At 40.5% G+C, this 21,225-nt stretch overlaps 1 protein-coding gene across 1 annotated transcript in view; it reads left to right on the top strand.

Moving 5' to 3' along the window:
* Window positions 1-21,225, top strand: part of CORIN (corin, serine peptidase) — a gene marked incomplete at its 5' end in the record, with an annotated part of 169,266 nt that overhangs the window by 41,909 nt on the left and 106,132 nt on the right. Inside the window, one exon of the mRNA XM_082482177.1 lies at window positions 19,093-19,303. Coding sequence (XP_082338303.1) covers window positions 19,093-19,303 — 211 coding nt within the window. The remainder of the gene's footprint in view (window positions 1-19,092; window positions 19,304-21,225) is intronic.

The following is a 21,225-nucleotide window of genomic DNA, read 5'->3' as shown; positions in this document are numbered from 1 at the left end:
GTTGGAATAGACCCAATTATTTAAGGAGTAATAGCAGCAATAGACCCTTTGTAGGTCTTTAGGGATATTCTTGTCCTCAAAAAAAAAAAAATTCAAAACGTTATTAAAACATGATTGTCTCCTGAAGGGAAAATGGTTTTGGTTTTTCAGATTGGCATAAAACATCATAAACAGTGGTCTTCTAAATCCCAGGCCAGGAGTTCAGCCATTCAGCTGTGCTTTTTTTCATGCAAATGCAAGCATGAGTAGACTAACATGGTAACTATTAATTTTGTTGGTGCTTGAGTTCATGCTTGAGAGTGTTTTCTCTTCCAGCAATAGCTTCTGTTTCTTTGTCTCACCCATACCTACATTTTCTTCTCAAAATGAAAGAAACAAGGTGAAAAAAGCTTCCCTAAAATTTTGGCAATGCAGTCCTCATTAAAAAATACATTTTTTTTTTCCACTAGTCAAAATAGTCATTAGAGTCATTCAGGTTTTCTTGTCTAGCAGAAATTTAAAATTAAATTTGCAGTTGACATGGCAAAATTAGTGACTGTCAAGAGAAATCCACATGGTGGATTTTCACTAAAGTCTATAGCAAGAACCTGGTTTTCATCAGTTTGCCAATTCCACCATTGCTGTTTCAAATAGGTGAATGGGCATAGCTTGTCAAGGAAACCATTAAGTTTCTGACGTATAAGATGTATTATCTGGAATCCAAAAGATTCCGAAGTCATTATCTGTATAGAATATAGAGACATTTTTCATTACAACTTACAAGGAAGAAAAAGCTTACTAGCTTTTGGTGCATTGCTGCTCTCAGTAACTGTAAACTTGCCAAAAACTTCAAATACTCGTGTGACAATTGTAATGAGGTTGCTCACACTTTCATACATTTACCTATAGCTAAGCTTGTGATTTCAATTCCCTTTAATAAAATTCATGGCTCCTTATTGCAACTATTTTGTTTGCAGGTTATCACCTGTCCAAATGCAGTCTGATGAAACAATGTTCTGTATAAGATATCTGACAGACCTCAAGTATCTGTTGACATTAATACCGTAATTAGTACTATGAATAACTATCACACCCCCCTTGCAATTCTGTATATCTTTACTCTTTGGCCTTTCAGCAATGTGGTTTACTTGAGAGTGGGAGATTCCGTCCTTGGAAATAACTACAAAGTCAGCTTTGTTCTAGTCTTTAAATAATGTGTGTGTCCTTCTAGAGTTATGGATGTGTGTACCTTCAAAACTTTAAAGAACAGAGGTCTTTTCAGCTTTATGCCTTTTATGCATCCATTATGGTTTTTTACACTTTGTTGCTTGTAGTTTAAACAGATGTTTGTTGTCAAAATTGAACCATGAACTAACCAAGAGGCTAAGCAAGAAGTCATATGCCCAGCCTGGCATGAAGCTTTCAAGGATAGGAACAATAAAACAAGGCATATCTTAAGACAATTGGCTGAGAATTGCAGCCACTGACTTCCTTTTAAGACCCATCAGCTTCTCTGAAACTATTTTAAAAATTATTTGTGTGGTTATTTCAACAAAAAAAGATTATATTAATACATATTTTGTTCTATATTGTGATTGATCACTTTGTTTCCAAAGATATACCTTACATCTGGTAGCAGCATGTGATTTTACGTTTGCTTGAAGTTGATCTGCTTTATGCTTCTGCATGGTCTGTTATGGTTATATTAGATAAAGTGCAGCCAGGTGTGGGTACAGAGCCATCATTAATATAAAATAGTAAGGTATAAACTCTTGTCCAAAAACTGGAAGGTCAAAGTATTGGTACAACAGAAAGTGATTTACAGTTACTGTCATCTTTCGCAATCATGTGAAATTGTCTGAAAGTGAGGTGGGCATAAGTTATCATTGTGAGATAGACTTGGAAGAAAGGATCCTAATTTCTTGCTGAACAGATCAGAAGAGTAATCTGGCTATCCTAGAAAGGTAATTGACTGGAGACAACTGGGATGGCTCAGGTGCAGACTATTTCTATGCTGACCTATTCATAGCCTGTTGAGTATCTCAACTATTGTAAGTCTTTTACAAAGCACTGTGGTTTTTTGTTTTGAACATAACAGTATTGACGCATAATTAAATGTTTTCGATCAAGCTAGTATTCATTTTCATTTATTGAAAACACATTTTTTAAAAAAAAACAAACACAAAACAACAAACCAAAAACATCTGGATGCCTGTCTGGGTCCTATGGAAGCTACCTTTTTTTTAATCCCATTGTATATTTAACAAAGCCTATCATAGAATCATAGAATTGTCTAGGTTGGAAGAGACCCTTGGGATCATCGAGTCCAACCATCTACCCTACTCTACAAAGTTCTCCCCTACACCATATCCCCCAACACCACATCTAAACGTCTCTTAAACACATCCAGGGATGGTGACTCAACCACCTCCCTTGGCAGTCTATTCCAATGCCCGACCACCCTTTCTGTGAAAAATTCTTTCCTAATGTTCAGTCTAAACCTACCCTGTTGGAGCTTGAGGCCATTCCCTCTTGTTCTGTCATTAATTACCTGTGAGAAGAGGTAGCACCAGCCTCTCTACAGTGTCCTTTCAAATAGTTGTAGAGAGCGATGAGGTCTCCCCTCAGCCTCCTCCTCCTCAAACTAAACAGTCCCAGCTCCTTCAACCGCTCTTCATATGATTTGCCTGCTAGGCCCTTCACCAGTTTCGTTGCCCTCCTCTGCACTGGCTCCAGCACCTCGGTATCTCTCTTGTATTGAGGTGCCCAAAACTGGACACAATACTCAAGGTGTGGCCTCACCAGTGCTGAGTACAGGGGCACAATCACCTCCCTACTTCTGCTGGCCACGCTATTTCTAATACAAGCCAGGATGCCATTGGCTTTCTTGGCCACCTGGGCACACTGCTGGCTCATATGCAGCCGCTTGTCAATTAGAACCCCCAGGTCACTTTCTGCGAGGCAGCTTTCCAGCCACACCTCCCAAAGCCTGTAGCGCTGCATGGGGTTATTGTGGCCCAAGTGCAGGACCTGGCACTTGCCCTTGTTGAAACTCATACCATTGATGTTGGCCCAATGATCCAATCTATCCAAGTCCCTCTGTAGAGCTTCCCTATCCTCCTGGGAATCAACACTCCTGCTTAACTTAGTGTCATCTGCAAACTTGCTGATGATACACCCTATGTCCTTATCAAGATCATCAGTAAAGACATTGAACAGAAATGGTCCCAACACTGAGGCTTGAGGCACACCACTTGTGACCGGCCGCCAGCTGGATTTAAATCCATTGAACACCACTCTTTGGGACCTTCCAGTTAGCCAGTGCTTGATCCAGCGGATCGTATGCTTATCCAGGCCGTGCAAAGCCAGTTTTTCCACGAGAAAAATGAGAAATCATGAGTACTAAAGTTACGCACATGTTTCAAAACAATAGCAAAATCCTGTCCAACCTAATATGCCATGGAAAATAGTCTCTGATGATAGATCTAATCCTAAAATTAATTTAATTTTGGGCCTTTTGTTTATTTAACGGTAGGTTCTTAGAAATATGTCTCCGATTTCACTAAAGAATCCTGTAATTAGGAAATGACTAATCAAAATACCAGATCTGGAATACAGGCCATCTCACACCTCATGGGGAGGTAGGTGTTCAGCCTCAGTTTTGGCTAATGAGCTTACCTGCTCTCAGCTGTGCCTGCCCAAGGGATTAAAGCAGCAAGTATGTACCTCAGCCAAGAGGGACAGCATCTAGAAGCACCTTGGTGAAAGAAGTGGGGCTCAAAAAAATGAGGTGGCTTGATGAAGTGTCCAGCCTTCTGCAATATTCTTTGGTCAGGAGAATAACTGAGGTACAATTTATAACTGCATTAAGCTCTGAGGAAGAAGTGTCTGGTGCAGACTGGATGTGGTGTTCCACTGTACAGCAGCTGGTACAGATTGCCTTGAAAAAAAATTATGATAACACTTCAACTCTGATCTAAAATATGAGTTGTATTTCCCTCATGGCTAATCCCCTCTCTGTGACCTGGGAGATGATGAATTGTTTTTCTCTCTACTGCAGGTGGTCAGTAGCCTTATCACCTCTTTCTTTGGTACCTGCAGAGCACAAGGGGGAGTTGAGAATCACTCATTCCTTTCAAATTGTATAATTCATTAGCTGAACAAAGTTAAATGGAGAGAAATTGTTTTCAGCTAGTCTTGGAGTCTGACTTCTATTTCAGATCCACAGATGGGGTTTGCTGTTCAAAAGCTCGTTTCCCTCTTCCCCACATAAGCTATTATGAGTCAGCTGGGCTTCATTTAGAGGTTAGTGGTGCTGAGAAGGTGGCCCCATTCCCTTTGCTCAGAGCCATACAGTGCTGTATGTGTCTTTTTATGTGCTGGTATTTGCTGTCTCCTCGATGAGCTGTTGCAGCTCCAACACTGGCTAAGTTAGCACTTGGCTGGTTTGGCACCAAAGTTGTTTTAGAGGAAATGGCAAGCACACATAGTTGAGAGGAAGTAGTGTTGCGCCATTGCATCAGTTCAATTGTCTTGTGAAATGTTTTTCTGAATGTGTCAGTTAACCTAAGAAAAGTCATAACCTTCTGTTAGAAACTTACTCTTACAGTACCTTGCTTATATCTTCAGGCTACCATGGCTGCTACTGAAATATGAATGTGAGCACTTAGGACACAGAAGTTTGTCAAATGTCTACCCACATGTAAATGTAAAAAACTTAATACTACTCCTCTTGAGGTTTGTGCTGTATTGACACTGTATAAAGGCACTCCTGTTAAGCATTTTTTAGGGATCAAGACATTACATTTACATGTGTCAAGTGCTTCTCATAAACCAGATTTCCCAAAATCTGGTTCCCAACAGGTGAGGGAAGCCTAACCCAAAGGGGAAGAAAGATCCTGGAACAAGAATTAGCAGGGCCCATTTATAGGGCTTTAAACTGGGTTTGAAGGGGGATGGAGATGAAACCAGGATTACAAAAGTGGTGCCTGGGAGCAGCGTACCAGTGCTCCTGGGTAAAAGTGTTAGCAAGGTCTTGCAGCCTGTCTCAGTGATGGTGGGGGATGGTGAATTGTGTGGCAGCAAAGACATGAGGGGTAGTGATAATTTGGTAACTACAGTAGTGTCCGAGCATGATCAGGTGCGAATTAGGGCTTTTCCCCCCAAGAAAGTGGCATGACAATTAGCCCAGCTGAAGTGCATCTATACTAATGCATGTAGCATGGGGAATAAACAGGAGGAGCTGGAGGCCATTGTACAGCAAGGAAACTATGATATAGTTGCTATCACAGAAACGTGGTGGGAGGACACACACAAGTGGAGTGCTGTAATCGTTGGCTACCAACTTTTCAGAAGGGATAGGCAAGGAAGGAGAGGTGGTGGGGTGGCCCTCTATGTTAGGGGAAGTTTTGAATGTCTGGAACTTAACAGTGTGGATGACAGTGTTGAGTGTGTATGGATAAGAATTAAGGGGAAGGCCAATAAGGCAGACATTGTGATGGGAGTTTGTTATAGACCACCTAATCAGGATGTAGAAACCAATGAAGTATTCTATAAGCAGCTGGCAGAGGTCTCATGATCATCTGCCTTTGTTCTTGTGGGGGACTTCAACTTCCCAGACGTCTGCTGGAAATACTACGGAGCAGAGAGGGAACAGTCATGGAGGTTCCTGGAGTGTGTGGAAGACAACTTCCTAACACAGCCGGTGAAGGAACCAACTAGGGGAAGTGCCCTACTGGACCTACTGTTTGGTAACAGAGAAGGTCTTGTGGGGGATGTAAAGGTTGGAGGTCGCCTTGGGCAGAGTGATCATGAAATGACAGAATTTTCAATTCTTGATCACGTAAGGCGGGGAGCCAGCAGAACTGCCACCTTGGATTTCCGAAGGGCAGACTTTAGCCTGTTTAGGAGCATGGTTGAGAGTGTCCCTTGGGAGGCAGTTTTGAAGAGCAAAGGTGCCCAGGAAGGCTGGGCATACTTCAAGCAGGTGCTCTTAGAAGCACAGGAGAAGGCCATTCCCGTGTCTCAAAAAACGAGCAGACAGGGAAGAAGACCAGCCTGGCTAAATAGAGAGCTTTGGCTGGACCTCAGGAAAAAAAGGAAAGTTTACATTCTCTGGAAAAGGGGGTTGGCAACTTATGAGGACTATCAAGATATAACAAAGCTATGTAGGGGGAAAATGAGAAGGGCCAAAGCTCAATCAGAACTCAGCTTGGCCACTGCAGTTAAAGACAATAAGAAGAGATTCTTTGAGTATATCAATAGAAAAAGGAAGACTAGGGAAAATGTAGGCCCACTGGTGAATGAGACAGGTGCCCTAGTGGTGGAAGACACAGAGAAGGCAGAGTTACTGAATGCCTTCTTTTCTTCGGTCTTCACTGCTAAAGCTGCCCCTCATGAATCCCGTACTCTGAAGGCAAGGAGGAAGGTCTGGAGAGAGGAAGATTTTCCCTAAGTTGAGGAGGACCGTGTCAGAGACCACTTGGCCAAGCTGGACATTCATAGTCCATGGGCCATAAGTACATCCCATGGACGGGATGCTCCTGCGAGTGCTGAGAGAGCTGGCAGATGCTATTGCTAGACCACTCTCCATCGTCTTTGAAAGGTCATGGAGAACAGGAGAGGTGCCTGAGGACTGGAGGAAGGCTGACATCGCTCTCATCTTCAAAAAAGGCAAGAAGGAGGACCCAGGGAACTACAGACCGGTTAGTCTCACCTCTGTCCCTGGGAAGGTAATGGAGCGACTCATTCTGGATGTCATCTCCAAACAAGTTGAGGAACAGGAAGTTATTGCAAGTGGTCAACATGGATTTACCAAGGGTAAATCATGCTTGACCAATCTGATAGCTTTCTATGATGTTATAACTGGTTGGCTGGATGAGGGGAGAGTCGTAGATGTCATCTACCTTGACTTTAGCAAGGCTTTTGACACTGTCTCCCATAACATCCTCATTAGGAAGCTGAGGAAGTATGGGCTAGATGAGGTGACAGCGAGGTGGATTGAGAGTTGGCTGCGGGACAGAACTCAGAGGGTTGTGATCAGCGGCACAGAGTCTAGTTGGAGGCCTGTAACCAGTGGTGTCCCCCAGGGGTCAATACTCGGTCCAATTTTGTTCAATATATTCATTAATGACCTGGATGAGGGGACAGAGTGTATCCTCAGCAAGTTCGCTGATGATACCAAACTGGGTGGGGTGGCTGACACCCTAGAGGGCTGTGCTGCCATCCAGCGTGACCTGGACAAGCTGGAGAGCTGGGCAGAGAAGAACCTAATGAGGTTCAACAAAAGCAAGTGCAAGGTCCTGCACCTGGGGAGGAAGAATGCAAAGCACCAGTATAGGTTAGGGGCAGACCTGCTGGGAAGTAGCTTGGAGGAGAAGGATCTGGGGGTCCTAGTAGACAGTAAATTATCCATGAGCCAGCAGTGTGCTCTTGTTGCCAAAAAGGCCAATGGAATCCTGGGCTGCATAGGGAAGAGTGTGTCCAGTAGGTCGAGGGAGGTCATTCTCCCCCTCTGCTCTGCACTGGTGAGGCCACAACTGGAATACTGTGTCCAGTTTTGGGCTCCCCAGTTCAAGAGGGACAGGGAACTGCTGGAGCGAGTCCAGCGAAGGGCAACTAAGATGACTGAGGGCTTGGAGCATCTGCCTTATGAGGAAAGGCTGAGAGAGCTGGGACTCTTTAGCCTGGAGAAGAGAAGGCTGAGGGGAGACCTTGTTAATGCTTACAAGTATCTAAAGGGTGGGTTGAAGGAGGATGGAGCCAGGCTCTTTTCAGTGGTTCCCAGTGACAGGACGAGGGGTAATGGGCACAAGTTAGAACACAGGAAGTTCCGTTCAAATACACGGAAAAACTTCCGTGAAAGAAAAAAAATATTTTTTATTAGATTATGGTGGGTTGCCCTTGGCGGGCTGCCAGATATCCACTGAGCTGCTCTCTCATTCCCTCCCCTCAACAGGACAGTGCAGGGAAAAACTAAGATGGAAAAGCTCATGGGCTGAGTGAAAGACAGGGAGATCACTTACCAATTGCCATCAGGTGCAAAACAGACTCAACTTGGGGAAAATTATTTGAATGTATTGCTAATTAAAACCACAATTGGATGGTGAGAAACAAAGGCAAGAACTAAAACACTTTCCCCCACACTGCCCTTCTTCCCAAGCTCAACTTCACTCCTTCATTCCCATCTCCTCTACCTCCTCACTGCTGTCTGCAGCACATGGGGGAAGGTGACTGGGGGTTGTGGTTGGTCCATAACAGTTCCTCTCTGCTGCTTCTTCCTCCTCACAGCTCTTCCCTGCCCCAGCCCGGGGTCCCTTCTGCTGCCTGGAGTCCTTCCAGAACAGCTCCCCTGTGGGTCCTCTCTATGTGCTGCAATCCCTCAGGATAAGCCTGCTCCAGCATGAGTCCTCACTGACAAGACCTTGTTTCAAAGTATTGAAAGAGTACTCACTTTTTTTTTTTTTGTGACTTCTAACATGTTTGACAGCAAAACTAGTTTCTTAAAATTAAATTTGTCAACTCTTTTGACAAATCTTCTTGTTTTAGACGATAAATGACCCAACCATTTTGCTGTGGTGTTAAAGGGACAATTTAGCAATATAGCTACATTAGACGATGTAATGTATACAGTGTGGGAATAAGTTTGTGGATATTTGAGCTTCAGTGATCTAGTGAATAAAGAGTCAAAAGTGGATGGGTCAAAAGGAATGCTTTAGTCATGTAAGAGGACCTTGGCTTTAGTTGTAAGACAATGGAAAATGTTGCCTGATGTACATCAGTGAAGAAATCTTTGCGCTGTTTGGTAAATAGCTGGGGTGGGATTGTAAAAGTAAACCACAACAGTCACATAATCCCCCAGTACATTGTTTTAGCAGGAAAAAAGCAACTGCTGTAACTGCCTTAGGGATGTTATGAAATTGCGATACGGCATGAGAAGTAACAGCTGGGGGAAAAGGAGGTGAGTGTACTAATCCATAATGATGTGACCTCTATCATGAAAATGCCTGAGAACTTCTGCTCTAAGAAAGCATTTCTTAACTGTATTTGTATTATTTGTCCTATTATTTACATACTTGGGTTGCTATACATCAGGATGGAAGCACCAAATGCATTGGTTACACAGGAGCCATTAATAAAACTTCTAAAGCCTGAAACTTAGAAATAAATGTTTTTGAACCACGAGATTCTTATAAAATAACCTGCTTCTCTGCATGCAATTGGTCTTAAAATTACTCCTATCCAGATATCCTAAAATACTTATTTAATACAGTTGCAGAAGTGAATCGTGTCTATTTTCCTAACAGATGTTTTGAGCTAATCAAAGACAGATTACATGGATTATATACATGATGTTTCTTTTTAATTGTCAGTTTGAGTGGAAGTTTGAAATGTTGTTTTGATTTTGTGCAAATGTACCTCAATCAATACAGAAGGAATATATGCAACTGAAGAGAATCGTAGCAGGAGCCAGAGATGAGTAAATGGCGTTCAGCTGTTCTTCATTCATTGTGTTACTATAATTTCTTTCATGCCAGTGTCTTTGTCATGAAGAACGTGGAACCCGCTTCATTTACAGATGTCTCTTTAGCAAGCTTTCTATTTTTCCAGTATTTTGGTGACAATGTGTCTTGGCTCACATTAAAACTTAAGGAGCTACAGAGGTCAAGAAAGCGACACATTTAAAAAGGGAAGGCAAATATTGAGAACAACACTTGAGCATATGCTAAATTCATCCGTACTCGGAAAGCACTTCACATGCTTAAAAGATGCTCTCAGTAGAGAAGCTGTCTAGCCTCAAGATTGAAATTCCAAATATGCAAAAGTCAGTGCTTTTCAAAATGTAGTTGGCACCCATCTCCCCTGTTGATTTGAATGGGGTCTGCTGGTGTTCAGTAGTTCTGAAAAAATTGTCCATTTATTCTGTGGCAACCTTTTTATCTCCACATGCAGGGATATGAAGGGTTTTATGAAGTTTCTTCTCAGGATCTCGAGCAGAGCGCTAAACTTGGGAATTTCCTTAATTACCCATGGTCTGCCAGAGAGGCTCTGCAACTTTTCCCAAACCTTTGGGATTGAGGCATCCAACTAGTGCCTATTAGAGTAGTGCAGCTCTAATTAGATGAAGACTTTGTGCATTGTGAATGTTCGATGCCTTTCAGAACTGGATGTCTTATTTTGTATATCCAATGAAAGAGGTTAAATCTTGATATGATATTCTCAAATATTCACTTTAGTGCTTTGAAATATATAAGCAAATAAAGTTAAGAACACTCATTTAATTTGCAATGTTTTCTTTAACATACATAGTTTTGAACTGCTTATAAAGCAAATGTTATCCGCTCATTTAGAAAGATATAATTTTGGAAGGATAACAAGGTACCGTGGTTACAACAACTGTTTGGTATGTTATTTAGATAAAAATGCATCTGCAGTATTTGTGTTCTTGGTGTTTCAGCATTTCATGAGTGAAAAAGTTTAACTGAGGGGTAAGTGACATAAAAGTGTGATGGTTCTTTAGGGCTAAAATAACAATGTAACCCCTCCTCCCCCCAGTTACTATAAATTTTAAAATAGGCACAAATGATTTGTGGCTGAATAGCTCACACTCTCATAAGTATTTTTAAAATGTATGTGTAACCAATTTTTAAAAATCTTATCTAAACCATAAGACTTTAAGTGCAGAGAAGTTGGATAAAATCCAAATAGAAAAAAATAACAAAGAAACACAAGCAAGGTGGGATATGGTGGAAGGTAAATTGCACTTGTTATAATTGCACTCATCATTGAAAGGCAATATGCATTCATTGTAAGTAATGATTGTTATGTCTTGAGTGGGGGAGAAAGTACATAAATAGGGACATACAAACTCTATCTGAAAATAAGACCTGTATTGACAATAGAAGATTGTGGAAATTATAGAATGAAGCTAACACTGTAATACAGAAAGTGAAGGGAGGGTAAAGATGTAAAATGAAAGGAAATGTAATTACATGGGAGTTTAAGTAATTTAAAGAGTAATTTCCACTGCATCCAGAATAAGAGAGATTCTGGGGAGAAGACAGCAGGGGTCTCCAACAGATAGGAAGAATCATTCAGACACTGAAGAACTTGAAATTGTTGAAGAAATGAAATGCATTCTTTGTCTTACTACTTACAATGGCAAATTTAGGACAGATGTCTGAAAGACAAGCATTTTCAGGAGTCTTGAAGGGGAAATATTAAGGGAAATCAGAAAAAGAAATAATAATAAAAAAAATCTTTAACTGGTTGATTTAAAAACAAAGCCAAGTGAACTGGATCCAACCGGAAAGTATGAAGAAAATTGTGACTTAGTTTGACTGGTATATTTTGAGTAGTATGGCCAAACTGTGAAGTTTCTTTATTGATTTCAAACTGTGATTCAAAATATGTCCTGACACAAACAGCTGCAGAATAGCCAACAGAGTACTTTTTGGAAGAATTGAGAATTTTATACTCAAGGAAAAAGTACAAATGATGCAGAGAGGTTGATCAGACTTGAAAAGAATTGAAGACTTAGGATTTTTTTAAAGCTATTTCCTTCCACAGCTTAATTTTGGTTTTCTGTCCACGTTATGCCTTCCTCTAGTTTATACTCTTATAATCAATGTAGCCTGACAAAGAGACTCATCAGGATTTTATCCTGTAGTAGGAACTATCCAGAGGATCTTATTCCATTACTGCATCTTTAATGTGTCCCTGTCTCATCCTTGCTAGGAAGAATCTAGCCTTCAATTCAGAAAGACAACCTACAATTTCCCCTTCCCTTGGGATTCCGCACCCAACTTCACTGAAATTTTCCACGTGACTCTGAGTCCAATGTCTCTATTTAAGATCTGCTTGGTTGGCATGGGGTTTATCTTCCCCATCATGGGCACCTTCACGCAGTGAGAAGCACATAAATATTACCCAAATCTGACGTGACTAAGTGGGACCCGGGCTAGCTAAAGAAACTATTTAAAAAGACAGTACAGCAATGCATGGGTTGAAATCTCCTTTGTAGAATTGTTTTAGTGGTTTCAGTTATTCTTTCATGTTACTTGAATTTGAAAAGAAAAAAATATTTTTATTAGATTATGGTGGGTTGCCCTTGGCGGGCTGCCAGATATCCACTGAGCTGCTCTTTCATTCCCTCCCCTCAACAGGACAGTGCAGGGAAAAACTAAGATGGAAAAGCTCATGGGCTGAGTGAAAGACAGGGAGATCACTTACCAATTGCCATCAGGTGCAAAACAGACTCAACTTGGGGAAAATTATTTGAATGTATTGCCAATTAAAACCACAATTGGATGGTGAGAAACAAAGGCAAGAACTAAAACACCTTCCCCCACACTGCCCTTCTTCCCAAGCTCAACTTCACTCCTTCATTCCCATCTCCTCTACCTCCTCACTGCTGTCTGCAGCACAGGGGGGAAGGGGACTGGGGGTTGTGGTTGGTCCATAACAGTTCCTCTCTGCTGCTTCTTCCTCCTCACAGCTCTTCCCTGCCCCAGCCCGGGGTCCCTTCTGCTGCCTGGAGTCCTTCCAGAACAGCTCCCCTGTGGGTCCTCTCTATGTGCTGCAATCCCTCAGGATAAGCCTGCTCCAGCATGAGTCCTCTGCAGGCTGCATTTCCTTCAGGACATACGCACTTGCTCTGGTGTGGAGTCCACAGGCTGCAGAGAGGATACCTCCTCCACCACTGTCTCTTCCACAGGCTGCAGGGGAATCTGCTCTGGTGCCTGAAGCACCTCCTCCACTCCTTCTCATCTCTTCTTGATATTCACAGGATTATTTTTCACACTTCATTTTTCCTCGCTCTCACTCCCCTGTGCAGCATTTTGCTCTTTCTTAAACATCCTTTCCCTGAGGTGCTGCCGTCATGTCTGAGGGGCTGCCATTGTGTCTGAGGGGCTCGGCCGGTGGGTTGGTTGGTGCCGGCTGAAACCAGCCGCATCCGGCACAGGGCAGTCCTGTTCGGTCCTCACAGAGTCCACTCTGCAGAGCCCACATTGCCACCTGGTACTGCAAAAGCTGGGAAAACAGGCCAGTTTTGTTGGGCATTATCCCCTCACTAAATGATGTAAGAGGAAGGAAAACCCAGGGAAATAAAGTGAGAGAAATTATATCTAAATTTTATTTTAATTATGAGAAATAGATTTATCATAATTTCTCATGAGAGACAAAACAGTAGCTAACACAGTGAACGCTTTTGGCTGGAGGGTGGTGTGATATATTTCAGCCATTGGTGGAACTGTCAAGACCAGAAGATGCTCACAAACCATTATAGTTAGTATCAGCTGAATTTTCCTTTGATGGAAATGATAGTAATACTTTATTTTTATCAGGTGTTGTAATTAAAAATACCTTTTTCTTCAGACCTTACTTCTCTTGTAGTGTTAAACTTATGAGTACAAGACCACTACTACTTTGATTCTATTAATCTTTTATCATATAATTAGTTTCTGAAATTTCTTAAGTTCTGCTATCCTGCATTTAACTGTACTTTTCCAAGTGGTTAAAAGGGCACCCAGCTAGCGCTCTTCCTAGGTATTAGAAGTGGTGTTTTTCCTCCAGAATGTGTATGTATCCTTTTTTTATTTTCTTCAATAGTGTAATATGACTGTGTCCTGTTCTGTAAGTAATGGTTGATGCTTTATGTTGTGGTATAATGTGTCCTGGGAGAGAACAAATATGCAACTTTTCTAGGAGTGTTGAAAAAATGCAAGGAAGGGCCTGAGAATGTGTTTAGAAGGGAACAGCCACTTGGCATACACACTGGGCAAGCAGGAAACAGAGCCTGCCATGAGTTGTGGAAATTGTGTTTTCAAGCTAGCATTCATGTGAAAAAATTGCAGAGACTATGCTTTTGTTGTGAAATAGTTGATTTTAACTCCTGATACTTGAACTAAGGAAAAAACAGTTTGTAGATTTCCCTGCTGGGTGGATTCCAAAGGATAGATCCTAGTTCCTGGCATCTATTGAAGTGTGTCAGATGAAAATCACTCATTGGGGCGCATTTCCTGAGTTACCTAGAAAACATCTGAAATGCTATATAAGATGTTCAGTCCCAAGCAGACTGTACATGAGAAATTCATAGCTGGAGGGAGGCCAAGAAAATCTGTCCATCTTCTGTTTTAATTGAAATGAAAAATGTACCAAGATGTCATAGTAAATTATAAGAGGTATTAAAATTTTTGAATACAGTAATGAGTTTTGGAAAGAAGTTTTGCTGAAAAGACCAGATGCTAGGTGGAATGCCATGCTCCTTTGATCTGGAGCAAAGTCCGTGACAATCCAGATATTTAATAGCAACAGGACAGAGGAGGTAAAAAAGGCATTCTGTAGCTTCATATGTCTCGCATATGAGTTTGTGAAATCAAGCAGAGTCACAAGATCCTTTTACGGTCAGGCGAACATGGCAACTTGGGATTGGAAAAAAATTGATTTGCTGAAGGTCATTCCCACATCAAGAGGTCTGCAAATTGCTAGGTGAAGTAGACAAGTTTCCAAGTTAGAATGAATGGTTTAGGTTTGCTCTTTTTAACGGGATACCTAGAAATTTTCAAGACATTTTAGGATTAAAGATGAGATTTCATTCCATGTTTGTAGACCTTTTGCTATGAAAGGGCCAGGTGAATGTTACCAGTTTTCCTTGGGTTTACTGAGGCTTTAGCAGCAAATTATTGACAGCAACTGTTTAACTTAGTACTGAGAGTGTACTAAGCTAAGTTTTGTAACAAGTGAATGGTGATCGCTGCTGCAAATTGAACACTGTTTCATTTTCCATAAGCTGCCTAAAGATGATCTAAAAAAAGGTGCTCTGATTAAAAAGATTATTTTCGAATTGAACCATCAGCAAACATGACCTGGGATATGAAAATCAGGCTGCATACAACAAATGTTTTTGCTACCAAAAAAACTGTTCAACCCAATGATCTGATCCAAATGAAATAGGTTTTTTTTTCCTCTTTCTCTCCACCCTGTGCCCACCAAAAAATTAAAACATGCGGCAGGACAGGAAAGGCTGTTTTTTTCAGGCAGGTTAATGTCCAAATTAGTTCATTGCATGACCCCAAAAACATCCAGACATGACAACCACTGTTGGGTGAGGAATTATGACCTTATCATTATAGGGATGATTGAGCATTTTAAAACTAAAATGATTAACCAAGCTTAAGCTGCAGTTCCAGATGCATTTCTTTGGGGCTGCCATAAACATTGCCTTTGGGGAAAGAATGTAGGTGGTTATTTTCAGTCAGTTCAGCCCTCTAGTGCAGTTCACTTTGTGCAGATGCAGTCCATAGGTAATACAATCTGGGAACAATCTGAAAAGGAGAGAGGGAAAGGGAAAATGTGTTGTTTAAATTAGTATCAGCAGCACTGAATATGAAACTGTAGAGTTGCATTGCAATTGTTGGAATAGAAGGAAGCTCTTTTTTGCTAGTTCAGTCCATCTGGCAATAGCTGGTGATAAACAGAAAACTCTTAATTTAGATGAATGTCAGAAATGACCCATATAATTAGGAACCGTGCTGTTCTGATCAACAGCTTTTTCACATGTTGTTATTCTAATTCACTGCTCTTTTTTTTTTCCCCCCTTAGGTATTGCCAAAACTAGTTTACGTGCTTTGTATTCCCCATAATTCATTAATCTTTACTGGAGAAAAGAAATAAACAGGTTGAGGCTTTTCTATGTGTATTTGGCATTTATCTCCTCTGCTCTGTATCCTGCTTGGTTTGTAACATGTTTAGTTACTAATACGTTACATCATCACTCAGTTTCGCATTCTGGCACTGCAGTGCCACATAGCTTATAAAATGCACTTAGCCCATACATACGGAGCAGAATTTAGCAATTTAGTAGAATAGTTTTGGATTTTGAGGTTTACTGTGGCTGTTTGTCAGTGTTAAGTGTGGAACTTGAGAGGTCCCTTGCAAAGCAATAAAGATATATCTGCCTGCTGCTGGGTTAGAGGTCTGTGGGCTAGCTTCGAAAGGGCTGATGCATCTGTGCTCTGCATCTCCTTGTGGTGTAAGCCGGTGGGGTGCTGTTCCTGAGCTTGTTAGTCCTATGCAGATCTAAATGTGCACAAACACAAAATAGCTTTTCTTAATTTACTGGAGAAGGTTTTTGAGACTGTAGCACTTGTTACTACTGCAGTGAAAATTTGGGATGTATATAACACTGTGATACAACAGTTGCTATTGCCCTGCAATTGTGCTTTTTGAGTCAGAGGTCTTGAGGGTATGGGACACTCACCTGTTGCACTGTAATTTACTTGCTGAGTGAATGATGGAACAAAAAATATTAGAGGTGGATTGAGGACTGGTGTTGAAAAGATGAGGTTCTAACCCTGTCACCTGCTTTCCAGAAGAGTGTTCCAGGATACAGATGTGTCTGGGATTAATACTGAACTGATGGTATTTTACAGGAATGCAACATTCACAGAACTGAAGATGGATCATGATTCTGTTGCAAGGACAGGTCCTGGGTTTAGTCCCTCATTCCATCTCTCTGTTTTAAAAGTTCTTGTATAATTACTATAAAATTCTGTCTTCTTGGCCATGAATGTTGAATTCAGTGCTGTGTTGTCTGGCCACTGAGTACTGCTAAAAGATCAGATAGCACCAAGGAACTGTAGCCCTTCTTTGTCAGAGCTGTGTGAATTTTAAAAGGTCTAAAGCAGCCCATCCACATGATCTCAGCCAAAATGTCACTGCTTCTTGGCACATGCCATGGCAGGGACTAATTTGCAACTGTGCCTCAGGATACATGATGATTTTGTGAATCATTTTGTTGAAATTCCACTTGTTTGTTCCTGTGTGTCCCCCTCCCTCTAATTTAGGATAAATTGATTTATTTAAATAACTTCAGTATGAAATTTTTGTGGGTGGGGGAGCCCAGAATTTTGCGTGGGTGTGTTATCCCATTAGCACAACAGTTACTGAAAATGTAGTCCAAGCATCAGGAAAAGAATGTAGGCAAGAGATAATTGTGGGGAAGTTAACAATTTAAAGATTTTCTGCTGTAAAAATGTAAATATTTTTAATCTTTAAATCAGAACTTTTGTGTTTTCTTCTTAAGCTTTCCCAAGCAATAAAAATGTTATTAAAAAAATATTTGCAGTACAAATAAATGGCAATGATTTTGTTCAAGTGCAAAATATAATGCAAAAACTGAGGGGAGATTTTACATTTTTACAGCAGGTCAAGATACTGTGCAAAAGTCACAAAGTGAGTAGTCATTAAAGAGATGGCTTCTTTTAAGAGAAAACTTTGTGATTCTGAAGTGAATTTCCTTCCCTCCCTTCCACCTTTTTTCCCTTTCCCCTTTCCTCCGGAGAGCTATTTTAGTATCACCAGATTTTGGTCTCACAGCCTAACAGGTAGATTTAATGATCATCTTGGTGGTATTTTCAAAAATACCTGTTCAACTTCAGAGCAGTAGTTGCACTGAAAATCATTGGCATGTGGTACTAACTCATACAGTCACTTTTGAAAACTGCACTCTTAACATGGGGACTTGTGAACATAGTTTTAGCTTGATTAGAATGGAGAAACTTGCTAAGTGGGGCAAGATTCAATTCCTTAGTTTTTGTTGAGATTTCTAGAGAGGGAGAAGACAACGGGGGGAATGTTGAGTATGCTCACCAGACACTGAAAAAATAGGGATTGTTTTTTAACAAGTGAAGATAAAATTTGAAACCCACCATTTTTGTACATCCCTTCAAAGACATTGCAACTTGAAAAAGCTCCAATGAAATTTTTCTTCATTATGCTTTGCTTGCCCTTACTCTTATGTGAGGTTGTATTAGTCCACAGATACCAGAATTTGCCACTAGTGCATTTAGACAGTGAAGACTGTGTCTAGACTGAAAGGCGAGGAAGAGACAGACTTGCTGAACCCTTAAAGCTGAATCCTGTGGACTTTGCATCCCCAGCTTTTATCAGGTCGGGAGATCAGATGTAAATGACCCACCCAGTTCTTGGAAGAAGCATGTCCCAAAATTCCTGATGATGGAAAGGATCAATCCCATTTGGTGCTACTTATGTCCAGTTTGCTCAGATAATGAGGACATGAGTGCTAAGGCTTGAATGTGCTCAAGAGTTTTCCCCCGTCAGAAAGCTAGAGTTCGATGGTCATTTAGCATAAGTTTGATTTGTTTACAGCATGATTAGTCGCCAAGTCTGGTCTTGAGAATGGGCTGAGGTCCCTGCTTATGGTACAATGTGGGTATGCTCTGAGTGTGAAAAAAATGCTGCTGGACCCTGACTAGATGGCCTAGAAAGGCCTTCATCAAAGTAGGGAGCTGTCATAAATATTAGATTTTAATAGTTTGTTCTTGATGAAAATACTGAATTTGGTGTATGGCTTATGAAACTCACTCTTAAGAACTTTGTGTAGTAAGTTAACCTGCTGCTCATGCATAGCTGAGCAAGCCTACTGCATGTGGCAGTGCATGAGCAGAGAAAGGTTGCTCTGGAAGGTCAAGAGTGGGACAGCAGTTTAGGACAGGGTAGGTGTTCAACCTGTAAAATCAGATAATCCTATGTTGGTATGATAGAGAAGAAAGACTGTGGAGGTAAAACCATGACCTTGGGAAAAATAGGTAAGCAAGTTGATTTTGGCAGGAAAGCCAGGTACAAAGTAGAATGGTAGCAAAAAGAGAAACTTTATGGAAACACCAAAACCTGAGCAGCTTCAGAACCCAGTTAGCCTTATTTTTTTTTAATATGACTTCCATTCAGCCAAAGTTTCAGCCAAAGTTGGCTGTGTCCAGGCTATTCTTATTGTATGTTCATCCAACTGGTGTCAGAAAGAAATTTGTTTTGTGTTATTTCTAGTCCAGTTTTGTAGAGGGTCAGAGGATTGTGAAAATATCTAAGAGTTTATTTGGTTTTCCAAACTAAGCTACCAAGCTTCTCCAGATTCCTTTTTTTCTTACTTATTTTTTGAGGGTATTATGATAGCATTATCGAATGTTGTCTCTTCTGTGAGGTACAGGCATTGCTTATATATCATATGTACTAACTAGTCAATTCAATAAAAGCTTTGAACAAACTATTAAATGGTGATACTTTTATTCTAAATATATTGTTTTGATTTCACAGGTACCTGCATAAATATCACCAACAGCCAGTGCCAAATGCTGCCATATAACTACACCACTATAAATTCAGTTCTTTCCATTGTCAAAAGTATAGAAATGGAAAAGTTCCTGAAGTTCTTCAGTTATCTCAGTCGTCTCAGCTGCTATCAACACATCATGCTGTTTGGCTGTAGTCTTGCTCTTCCTGAATGCATCAGTGACGGTGATGACAGGTATTTGGGAATGAAAATCAATCAGTGACGAGAACCAATTGTGGTAAAATACTCTCTGTCTAATTAGACAAGGGAAGATCCAAACTAAGCCTATGACCTTCTCATTGGAAAACTGTCTGTCAAAGCTATTCACAACATTTCTGTCATGATAAGCCAACTGCAATAGAGTTGTCTTAGAAAAAATATTGCCACTGTATGGACTAAAACTTTGGTATTAAGGAAGTCAGGCTTATTTTCTTTAAAAAGGCTGTCCAAAATTTTGTACCTCATTTCTCCAATCTGGATGTGCCAAAATTGAAAGCTTTGTAACAACATAAATGCATTGGATTTTTATAGTATTGGTATAAAGTGTGGTGGCTGTTAGTTAAATTAAACTTCAAAATTTTTTTAGTCTTTTCCTTCAGAAAAGTTGATATTTTAAATATCTTTTGTGGTATTAGTTTATCAGGATTGAGTCAAAGTGTTTCTGCATTTACATAATTAAGTAGCAGTAGTATCATGTGCATAGACTTTTTATTGAGTTTGCTTTGAAAAAGGATCTGTGAGTTTAACAGTGCTAAAACAGAGCTAAAATCAAAATGTGGCACAAAAAGGAAAAAAGAAATTAATTTTTTAATATGTACACAATCTGTGATGGTTTTGGATGGGGAAAGAGAGAGGATAGAGTTCTTTTTCCTTTTTTTTTTTATTTCTCCTTATTTCCAATTTCTCCACTGTGAAATTCGGTGGAAGATAACATGGCAATTGAATAAGTGATTCAATTAACATAACAAGAACCAAGAAGCCGAAAGCTGTGCAGTTTAGAAGGGATAGGATGCCTATGAAAATGTTCTGTGAGGTGAGGTAAGCTAGTCTAAAATATAGCTGCCAATGAAAGGTACAGTTCCACTCCAGGCAATGTATGCCTGCCATTTCTGTTGCACCAGAGTGATTCCTGGATTGGCCAATTAAGCTCACTAAACTGACAGAAAATTAACCCAGGAAAAAAGTGTACAGATGATTATATGGAGAGGATTAGGGTGGAGGTAAGGCAGCATGGGTAACAGTGGACCAAGACTGACCTTTAGACTGGCTGAGCTGTTTAATCCAAATACACCTGTGTGTGTATCTTTGTTAGACTACCAAAAACTATTTTCAATTGACCCTGTTTAATTCAGTGCATGATTAATTATAGCTTCCCCATTCCAATTCAGTATTACAATTGTTCCAGTTAAAGATCTGGTAACACACAGCCTTAAGCTACCTGCTGTGTCTAGAAATCATGGAACAAAATAAGAAAAGTGGATTCAGGTAATAAATTGATGCATTTAAATGTTCAACAACAGAAGAGGCCATTTCTCTGTTGCTTCACTTATTCTGCCTTGCTTGGAATTTGACTTTCACAAACCTTTTGAGAGTAAGTGGTGTGCATCAAAAGTGCAAAGCTCATAAATCAGTCAAATAGAGTCATGAAAGGGTAAGGTTTTTACCTTTCCTTTTCTGTTTCTTTCCTGGAGACATTGCAGGGCTTATGTTATGACAGCTGCTTTGCTAATTTAAAAAGAACAGAAATTAAACTAAAGTTTGGAACATGCAGGTTTTTGCTCTGGTTTTGGGTGGCAACCAAAATACTTTGAGATTCAAGAGTCAGGGTTTTTATTTGTGTGTTGTTTTTATTTCCCCAGCAGCAACCTTCTCCCATTAATTTTTAATGTCAAAGCTAGAACTGGATTTCCATGTTCTGGTTCTGGAAGTCACAATGCCTCCCTCTATTCTTATTTTAAAATATATTTTTTGTGGAAACTGTTCTGGCCCCTGAAGGCTAATTGGGAAGAAGGTCCATTGGAGATAGTGAATGATGCAGGATTATGTTAGAATCTGACTTCACTTTAAGTAATCATGTGTCTCCAGAGTGTGTCATGGGTGACACTGAAAATGTAGGC

This window comes from Vanellus vanellus (genome assembly GCF_965231255.1).
Source record: "Vanellus vanellus genome assembly, chromosome: 4".
NCBI lineage: Eukaryota > Metazoa > Chordata > Aves > Charadriiformes > Charadriidae > Vanellus > Vanellus vanellus.
Note: the sequence above shows the minus strand (reverse complement) of the source record. Positions and strands in the feature narration are given on the sequence as shown.